Source organism: Haematobia irritans, chromosome 4 (genome assembly GCF_050003625.1).
Source record: "Haematobia irritans isolate KBUSLIRL chromosome 4, ASM5000362v1, whole genome shotgun sequence".
Lineage (NCBI taxonomy): Eukaryota > Metazoa > Arthropoda > Insecta > Diptera > Muscidae > Haematobia > Haematobia irritans.
In genome coordinates, this window is record NC_134400.1 from 145,394,062 (window position 1) to 145,404,208 (window position 10,147).

A 10,147-nucleotide genomic window follows, 5' to 3' on the forward strand; every position below is an offset into this window, starting at 1 on the left:
ATATCCGGGAAAATTTTTAATTCCGTATTTTCTATATGCCGACGATTTCGGCATCGATAACCCCCTTGGAGCCAAAGCAAACAAAAATAACATGTGCAACTTTTATTATAGTTTCGCATGCCCACCACAAAAATCATCTAAACTGGATGACATTTTTTTTGGCATTCTCTGTGAAGTCCAATGATTTGAAACAACACGGAAGTGCCTGCTTAAAACCACTAGTAAATACATTAAAACAGCTGGAATTGAAAGGGGTTGAAATAAAGACGGGAGATGGCTGCAAAAGGGTACATTTCATAATGGGACTTTTACTTGGCGATAATTTAGGCCTAAATTCAATTCTAGGATTTGCAAAATCATTTTCAGCAAATTATTTTTGCAGATTTTGTCTAATGAAAAAATGTAATGCACAAAAAGAGTCGTCCGAAGACATACAGCTTTTCAGAAATAGGGTTAATTATAGAAATGCACATGAAAGGGGCTTACTTTACGAGGATGTAGGTATAAATGACATTTGTCCTTTCGACGAAATTCCCTCCTTCCATTGTACAGAAAACTTCGCAGTGGACTTAATGCATGATGTTTTCGAAGGCGTTTGCCACAATATTTTAACTGAAGCTATTAAATACTTTATTAATATGGACTATGTTACTCTGAATTCGTTAAATGATAGACTAAGTACGTTTAGATATCCCAAACATGATAAAGGCAATGAAAAACTTTGTATTAAAAAAGCAGAAATAGATAGTGGCAAACTTAAAATGTCAGCTAAACAGATGATGGCATTTTGCCACTATTTTACAATTTTGTTTGGCGAATATGTTATGAACGGGGACAAAGTATGGCAGTTCTTATTAACTTTTTTTGAATTAATTGATGATCTAACCTGTTATAAATTATCGAACTCACTCATTAATCAAATAAAAAATAAAGTTGAAAAATTAACAGCTGGCTACCAACAACTTTTTAAAAAATCTCTTACGCCAAAATTTCATTTTCTTACCCACTATCCTACCATTTTGAGACAAAGTGGACCTCCTCGAAATTTTTGGAGCTTTAAATACGAAGGTAAACATAGAGAATTCAAAATTTATGCTCATATCATAACCTCAAGGAAAAATATTGCAAAATCTTTTTCGCACAAAAAACAATTGGAATTTGCTAGCTATTTATTTAATGAGGAGAAATTTTCCGAAAATAATTTCCAAAATTCGCTTACAAACTCAAAAATAATAAATAAAATTTGTGCATATCTAAAAATACCTAAGGAGAAGTGTAAAATTTTTTTACAAGCAGATATTTGGGGTTATAGATATGATACTCAAAAGATTGTGGCGAAGTTCACGTCAGATTTTGAAATGTATAGAATTTGCTACATAGTTCAGCTTGAATCAAATAGTATTTATTTTGTTTGTAATAAACTTAAAGTTATTTTCAGCACTCATTACGCAGCGTTTGAATGCGAAGGGACTGAAAACACGTTTACATTAATTAACTTCGGGGATATAGTTGGCCCCCCTATTGAAACAACCACAACTTCGCACAACAAAAATTTTCTAAAACTCAAGGAATTTTATGGAAGTGTTTATTGATACTGTAATGAATGAACAACCCAACCTTAAAGAACTTCTGACAAAATGGAATTTAGGCTTCTTGTATGATATTTTTCTTGGTAAGTAATGGTAATATTAGTTAAAAAATTTATTTAAAAATTATATTTTCTATTTTTTTTTGAGTATATGTGTTTCATATTCCTATATAAGCTAATGTATACTTTAAAATGTATCTAATATTTTCAGCTGAAGATATAGATATAAATGTTCTCAAAATCCTTGAGCAAAGACATATAGATAAAATCTACAAAATAACAAATATGACAATTGGTCAACAAGCCATGTTGGAATACAATTTAAAGGTGTGGAAAGCTTCTGGAACTACATTTGATAAACCTCCGGAAGAATCATTAAAACCTTCTTCTTTAGAGAATAAGCAGCTAAAATCGCAGGGCATTTCAGTCGATGAAATTTTAGCGAACACTTCAAATGGAAAGGAACTTTTAAAATATTACTCCAGGTATTCATATTTTAATGAAGAGCAACGAAGTTTATTAATTAATACAATTGTAAAATACATCGAGAGCTCTGAAATTACATGCGGACTATCTGAATGTACGGAAATTGAAAACCAAATATGCTCTATTTTTCCTTCAGAGCAAATTGTAAGTTTTTTACTTAAAACCCTAAAATTTTTGAATGCTTCCACATGTATTTTTTACAATTTTTCTCCTTCAGGAATTCTATAATACAGGCAAAAGGGGAAAAATATACAATAAATTATCAAACAATAGAAGGGCATCAAGAAACGTTCTTAAAGAAATTGAATCAAACGAAAATACTGAAAACGGTAAATACTTAAAATAATTACGTATATTTTCTGCAATTGTATCTTTTGTAAAGTTATACCCGAGGATAGCTACGGACCAATTCTTCAAATTCTTCGCAGTGATGGTATTTCAAATGAAGAATTCGATATTTATTGGCGAAAATGCGCGCCTTTACGATTTCAACAAATTGCTAAATCCAAACACAATGGCGAAATTTACCAGCAGTGGCCGGAATACTTTTTTAAATCTGGTGTTAACTTGGTAAGTAGAATTTCAGTGTATATTTAAATATTTATACAAAATTGATTTTTTCTTCCTTTTTCAGATTAATATAGATTTCGCACTAAAATATCCACATGCAGCAGATTTCAAAGAAAGATGGACACAATATTCTGATAAATTCGCATACGTCATGAGGACCAAAATATCGCAAGCGCATATTTCAAATAAATTGGTTAATCTCACTACATTGAATACAGGTGGGTATTGTAATTTTTTTTATCACAGACAAAGTAATAATTTCCATTTTCTTAGACTCGAGAGACTTTTCGCTTTTGTGGTACCTTCATCATTTACTACCTCCTCAACAGAGATCTAAAACAGATGAATCTGGTGCAAAATTCCGTAAACGATGCACGGTGGTTGAGTCGCAGGAGGGGTTTGCTGTTGTTGGAACTTCAATGGAAGAGATTGAAGCTAAACTTAACGTCCTCAAATTGCAAGCGAAAAATATACAGCCTAGATTGCTTATGATAGGTGAAATTAATGATGTTAAGTCTGTTTTAGTATATTTTGATAATAACAGATACAACTTTTTATCAGTACTGGATGCCTTTGATACCTTATTTAAGATATTTTTCGTATTTAATCTTCAATTTCCTGAAGAATCTGATGTATTTTACAATTTTATTCAACTTTTCCTTTTTAATCTACCCACATCTAAAAAATACGCTAAATCATGTTCATTAAAACATGAAATATTGGCTAAAAACAACTGACTGTGAAATATAAGTTTAGAAGTTTAACATAATTATATTTATGAATTACAAATTCAATATAAATAATAACAAATACACGTAATTACATTGATGAATTATATTAGACACACAAATCGGTATTTATATGAAATTTCATGTGAACTTCTTTAACTTAATATTATTTTGTCTAACTTTTTATTTTCTTTACTATAAATGAAATGTTATTAGGTTAAGTTTGTTCCTTTTTTCCATAATTTGTACTTGTATAATTTATACATCTTGTACTTGTATAATTTATACATCTTTTCAATAATCACTAATAAAATGATTTAAGAAAAATGATTGTAACGTGTTTTTTTAGGTAGAGCCTAAAAATAGGCTAGGTTTTTCTGCAGTAATTTTAATTTTTTAATCACTGCGGTAATTGATAGTAACATTAGGTTTATTAAAATAATTCCATAATTTTAATAAACGCAGTAATTGAATAAACCAAATTGGTTATTATATTGAGAGAAATTATTCAATTATCAAATTAATTAATGCAGTTTATTACTGTTAAAGAATATTTTCAATTATTGGCGTAATTTATTTAATAATGCCAATAATTGAACATTTTCACGTTTTCAATTATTTGATTAATTAATTTAATAACCATGTTTATTAAAATATTTTTATGGTTTCAACAACATACATAATTACTTTCAACATTAAATATTCTCAGAAATTTTAATTACCTACAATGATTAAATTTACAATTTTGGTAATTAAAATAATTAGATAATTGAAAATACAAATTGGGTTATTGAGTTTACAAATTTTTTTATTAACCCAAAATTAATAAAAAAAATAATTGAGTTTACAATCTCAGGCCATTTTCAATAATTAAAAACGATTTTTAGTTTTTTCTGTGTAGATCATCAATATACAATTTCCACAACTTCAACTTCATGCATTCAAAATAATGGTAAATCCCATGATGGATTTTCGCAAGTACGATTCATACGATCTTTCGAAAATATGGCTAACATAACTAAAAGTCATTTGAGGAAACTTCATTATAGCCTATATTCTATGGATTGTAAAAAACGCTAGCATGTATGAGTTAAGCGGTTTTTCTGACATCTGTTGGAGTTTTGGCTTTACAAAGGTTCTCTTTTATACTGGAACATCTCTATATACCTACAATAAATTCCCTACAATGAAGGTGATAATGGTGTCATCATTGAAGAGTTATTACACCAAAGAAGAAATGCGCAATTTTCATCAGTATCCTATCAAATTTCCCATAAGTTCCAGTCCACCGAGATGTTACCGTTTCATTGATAAAGAGGGTCGAACTGTCTATGCCGGATACATGTACAAATATTTGATAACTTTCATACGACAGTTCAATTTCAGTTTCAGTGAATATCCTCACAACTATAACAGTGACGATGAGGATATGCTTACAGAGGCTCTCAAGGAAGGCAAAGTGGATTTTCTCCCTTTTATAACATATCCCAATCGCTCTTTCGACACCAGCTTAGTTCTATGGCAAGGACGTGCTAATGTTGCTGTTCCACATGCTCAACCTATACCAGTCTATCACTATTTGAATAAACCCTATGATTTTAAAACATGGCTACTATTTACTTTGGCAATAATTGGAGCCTCTTTTGGAGTGGCCGGATTCGCTTATATGAAATATAATAGATGGGATTTTTCGAAGTCATTTTTGTATGTCTGCAGTGTGTCCTTGTACCAGTCTCAGATTCCATTTCCAATTAAATCATGGCGGTTTCGTCTATTCTGCATACTGCTCCTCGTTTATAGCTTCATTATGATCAATCTCTATTTGTGCTTCATGGCAAGCTTTTTAGTGGCAAACGTTTACGAACGTCAGATTAGCACATTCGAGGAATTGGCCGCTACAAATTTAAGATTTCCCATAACACAAATGGACCTAAATTCATTTAAGGACTCGTATTGGAATTCACCTGCTTTGCTGTCGCTTTGTGAAATCGAAGATGGGCTTACGATTGATAAATTGAGACGAAATTTAAGCACACATGTTGTACTGGGAGGCTTTCATGATAAATTGAAATTCTACATGTTCCAACAGAAACACTTGAAGATTCCTCGTGTATATCTTATGCCTACGGCTATTTACATAACACCAGTGTATATTTCAGCTCGTCACAATCTACCCTACTCCGAGCTATTCTCTCGCTATGTGCAATATCTTTGGGAATCGGGACTATTGTGGAAAACATGTGAAGATACAGAGTGGTTGGGTATTTTAAGTGGAGAACTCAAGTATTTCGAGGATGAGAAACCCCAAGAACCATATTTAACCTTGGCGTTTTTCTATGCTCCCTTCACATTTTATTGTAGTGCAATTTTAATTTCGTGCCTGGTATTTGCTCTAGAATTGATCAACTTTAAAATGAACCGACAGCCATTAGTAAAACGCGAAAATCGTATTCCCAATACATTCAATTAGATAGTTTTAATTTTAATGTCTATATCTTCTACAAAGAATAAATATTGGAATATAATTCACAGAATGGACGTGAAATAGGGCGTTTCGATCATGTGTTTCTATGTAAAAAATTTGTAAAAACGATGGCGATGGAGATAGATAACGAAAGACAAGAGAGTGAGAGAATCAAATGAAAGCAAATGATTGCTGCTCTAAATAAGAGGCCTACTTTATTATGGATAAATGTGCCAGTATGAGTGCCTTCCTTCAGAACCCGCTTATTCAAGTAACTAGTTATTGACTATACAATTAACATATCACCAATAAGTACCACTGCTTACTCCCAAATCTACTCGTCATGTATTTAATTGGTGAACTTAACATGGAAATGTCATTGGAGCGAGTCAATTACATATCCTTATGTTAGCATTACATTTAGCACAAGAAATAGTTAGTAACTATGAGATACATAGTATTGTAATAATTAGACAACAAATCGATTTAAAAACAAGTAAGGAAAGTCTAAAGTCGGGCGGGGCCGACTATATTATACCCTGCACCACTTTGTAGATCTAAATTTTCGATATCATATCACATCCGTCAAATGTGTTTGGGGCTATATATAAAGGTTTGCCCCAAATACATACATTTAAATATCACTCGATCTGGAAGAATTTGATAGACTTCTACAAAATCTATAGACTCAAAATTTAAGTCGGCTAATGCACTAGGGTGGAACACAATGTTAGTAAAAAAATATGGGAAACGTTTAAATCTGAAGCAATTTTAAGGAAACTTCGAAAAAGTTTATTTATGATTTATCGCTCGATATATACGTATTAGAAGTTTAGAGTCATTTTTACAACTTTTCGACTAAGCAGTGGCGATTTTACAAGGAAAATGTTGGTATTTTGACCATTTTTGTCGAAATCAGAAAAACATATATATGGGAGCTATATCTAAATCCGAACCGATTTCAACCAAATTTGACACGCATAGCAAAAATGCTAATTCTACTCCCTGTGCAAAATTTCAACTAAATCAGACTTAAAAATTGGCATCTGTGGTCATATGAGTGTAAATCGGGCGAAAGCTATATATGGGAGCTATATCTAAATCTGAACCGATTGCAACCAAATTTAGCACGCATAGCAACAATGCAAATTCTACTCTCTGTGCAAAATTTCAACTAAATCGGAGTTAAAAATTGGCCTCTGTGGTCATATGAGTGTAAATCGGGTGTAAGCTATATATGGGAGATATATCTAAATCTGAACCGATTTCAACCAAATTTGGCACGCATAGCTACAATGCTAATTCTACTCCCTTTGCAAAATTTCAACCAAATTGGGGTAAAACTCTGGCTTCTGGGACCGTATTAGTCCATATCGGGCGAAAGATATATATGGGAGCTATATCTAAATCTGAACAGATTTCGATAAAATTTGGCACACTTGACTATAGTACAAATTGTTCTTCTTGTACAAAATTTTAAGCAAATTAGGGCAAAACTCTGGCTTCTGGGACCATATAAGTCCATATCGGGCGAAATATATATATGGGAGCTATATCTAAATCTGAACCGATTTCTTCCAATATCAATAGGGATCTATTCTGAGCCAAAACACATACTTGTGCCAAATTTGAAGTCGATTGGACTAAAACTGCGACCTAGACTTTGATTACAAAAATGTGTTCACGGACAGACGGACATGGCTATATCGACTCAGGAGCCCACCCTGAGCATTTTTGCCAAAGACACCATGTGTCTATCTCGTCTCCTTCTGGGTGTTGCAAACATATCCACTAACTTATAATACCCTGTTCCACAGTGTGGAGCAGGGTATAATTAAATTTCACAAAAATATTGAACTCGTAAATGAAGAAGAACGCCGATTCCCCCGACAAAATATATAATATGCAAAATGGTAAAAAAAACAAGTAAGGAAAGTCTAAAGTCGGGCGGGGCCGGCTATATTATACCCTGCACCACTTTGTAGATCTAAATTTTCGATACCATATCACATCCGTCAAATGTGTTGGGTGCTATATATAAAGCTTTGTCCCAAATACATACATTTAAATATCACTCGATCTGGACAGAATTTGATAGACTTCTACAAAATCTATAGAATTTAAGTCGGCTAATGCACTAGGGTGGAACACAATGTTAGTAAAGGGGTGGAACACACCTTAAATCTGAAGCAAGTTTAAGGAAACTTTGCAAAAGTTTATTTATGATTTATCGCTCGATATATATGTATTAGAAGTTTAGGAAAATTAGAGTCATTTTTACAACTTTTCGACTTTATGATTTTACAAAGAAAATGTTGGTATTTTGGCCATTTTTGTCGAAATCAGTAAAACATATATATGGGAGCTATATCTAAATCTGAACCGATTTCAACCAAATTTGGCACGCATAGCTACAATGCTAATTCTACTGTGCAAAATTTCAACTAAATCGGAGCAAAAAATTGGCCTCTGTGGTCATATGAGTGCACTGGTAGAAAAAGTTTCGTTAATGCGATGAATTTTTACGTTGTATTAATGAAATTCTTCATTAAAAGTCAGCCAACGTAGCATTTCGTTATAACAACGTAATTTTACGTTACATTTACGAAACCCTTTATGGAGTACACTTCGTAGTATTAACGAATAATTTCGTTGCTTTACGTAGCCTTTTCGTTGTATTAACTAATATTATTCGTTATATGAATGAAATTTATTCATTGTATGGATGCAGCTTATACGTTGTATGAACGAAAATCATTCATTGTATGAACCCTGTTTTTCATTGTAAAGGGTGATTCTTTTGAGGTTAGGATTTTCATGCATTAGTATTTGACAGATCACGTGGGATTTCAGACATGGTGTCAAAGAGAAAGATGCTCAGTATGCTTTGACATTTCATCATGAATAGACTTACTAACGAGCAACGCTTGCAAATCATTGAATTTTATTACCAAAATCAGTGTTCGGTTCGAAATGTGTTTCGCGCTTTACGTCCGATTTATGGTCTACATAATCGACCAAGTGAGCAAACAATTAATGCGATTGTGATCAAGTTTCGCACTCAGTTTACTTTATTGGACATTAAACCAACCACACGAATGCGTACAGTGCGTACAGAAGAGAATATTGCGTCTGTTTCTGAGAGTGTTGCTGAAGACCGTGAAATGTCGATTCGTCTCCGTTCGCAGCAATTGGGTTTGTGTTATTCGACCACATGGAAGATTTTACGCAAAGATCTTGGTGTAAAACCGTATAAAATACAGCTCGTGCAAGAACTGAAGCCGAACGATCTGCCACAACGTCGAATTTTCAGTGAATGGGCCCTAGAAAAGTTGGCAGAAAATCCGCTTTTTTATCGACAAATTTTGTTCAGCGATGAGGCTCATTTCTGGTTGAATGGCTACGTAAATAAGCAAAATTGCCGCATTTGGAGTGAAGAGCAACCAGAAGCCGTTCAAGAACTGCCCATGCATCCCGAAAAATGCACTGTTTGGTGTGGTTTGTACGCTGGTGGAATCATTGGACCGTATTTTTTCAAAGATGCTGTTGGACGCAACGTTACGGTGAATGGCGATCGCTATCGTTCGATGCTAACAAACTTTTTGTTGCCAAAAATGGAAGAACTGAACTTGGTTGACATGTGGTTTCAACAAGATGGCGCTACATGCCACACAGCTCGCGATTCTATGGCCATTTTGAGGGAAAACTTCGGAGAACAATTCATCTCAAGAAATGGACCGGTAAGTTGGCCACCAAGATCATGCGATTTGACGCCTTTAGACTATTTTTTGTGGGGCTACGTCAAGTCTAAAGTCTACAGAAATAAGCCAGCAACTATTCCAGCTTTGGAAGACAACATTTCCGAAGAAATTCGGGCTATTCCGGCCGAAATGCTCGAAAAAGTTGCCCAAAATTGGACTTTCCGAATGGACCACCTAAGACGCAGCCGCGGTCAACATTTAAATGAAATTATCTTCAAAAAGTAAATGTCATGGACCAATCTAACGTTTCAAATAAAGAACCGATGAGATTTTGCAAATTTTATGCGTTTTTTAAAAAAAAAAAAGTTATCAAGCTCTTAACAAATCACCCTTTATGAATGAAAGGCGAACGTTGTATAAATGAACACAAACGTTATATTAATGAAACCCAACCAATTATTGCATTTGAAGGTGTCATTGGTAGTGTATTATTTTTTGTTAAGATCTTTGAAATAGGATTTATATACTCGTACAGTAGGAAATAATATTTATTGATAAAATAAGTAATTTAATAATCATATAGTGTGACTTTCACTTAAGAAAAAAAACC

At 33.2% G+C, this 10,147-nt stretch overlaps 2 protein-coding genes across 2 annotated transcripts; both read left to right on the forward strand.

Moving 5' to 3' along the window:
* Nucleotides 1-1,441: 1,441 nt before the first annotated feature.
* LOC142234650 (uncharacterized) lies at nt 1,442-3,469 on the forward strand. Its single transcript, XM_075305814.1, has 6 exons — nt 1,442-1,672; nt 1,800-2,218; nt 2,292-2,403; nt 2,457-2,644; nt 2,709-2,862; nt 2,918-3,469. Exons 1-6 carry the CDS (start codon nt 1,576-1,578, stop codon nt 3,379-3,381), a joined length of 1,434 nt encoding a protein of 477 aa, XP_075161929.1. The 5' UTR covers nt 1,442-1,575; the 3' UTR covers nt 3,382-3,469.
* Nucleotides 3,470-4,453: 984 nt separating this feature from the next.
* On the forward strand, nt 4,454-5,842 carry LOC142235796 (uncharacterized). Its single transcript, XM_075307054.1, has one exon. It carries the CDS (start codon nt 4,454-4,456, stop codon nt 5,840-5,842), a length of 1,389 nt encoding a protein of 462 aa, XP_075163169.1.
* The last annotated feature ends 4,305 nt before the right edge of the window (nt 5,843-10,147 follow it).

Bases quoted from the DNA above. Each gene is read 5' to 3' on its own strand.
- LOC142234650 (XM_075305814.1), top strand. From the start codon at position 1,576: ATGGAAGTGTTTATTGATACTGTAATGAATGAACAACCCAACCTTAAA. The intron at 2,219-2,291 runs GTAAGTTTTTTA...TTTCTCCTTCAG, and splicing joins TTTTTCCTTCAGAGCAAATT to GAATTCTATAATACAGGCAA. The intron at 2,404-2,456 runs GTAAATACTTAA...TCTTTTGTAAAG, and splicing joins AAACGAAAATACTGAAAACG to TTATACCCGAGGATAGCTAC.
- LOC142235796 (XM_075307054.1), top strand. From the start codon at position 4,454: ATGTATGAGTTAAGCGGTTTTTCTGACATCTGTTGGAGTTTTGGCTTT.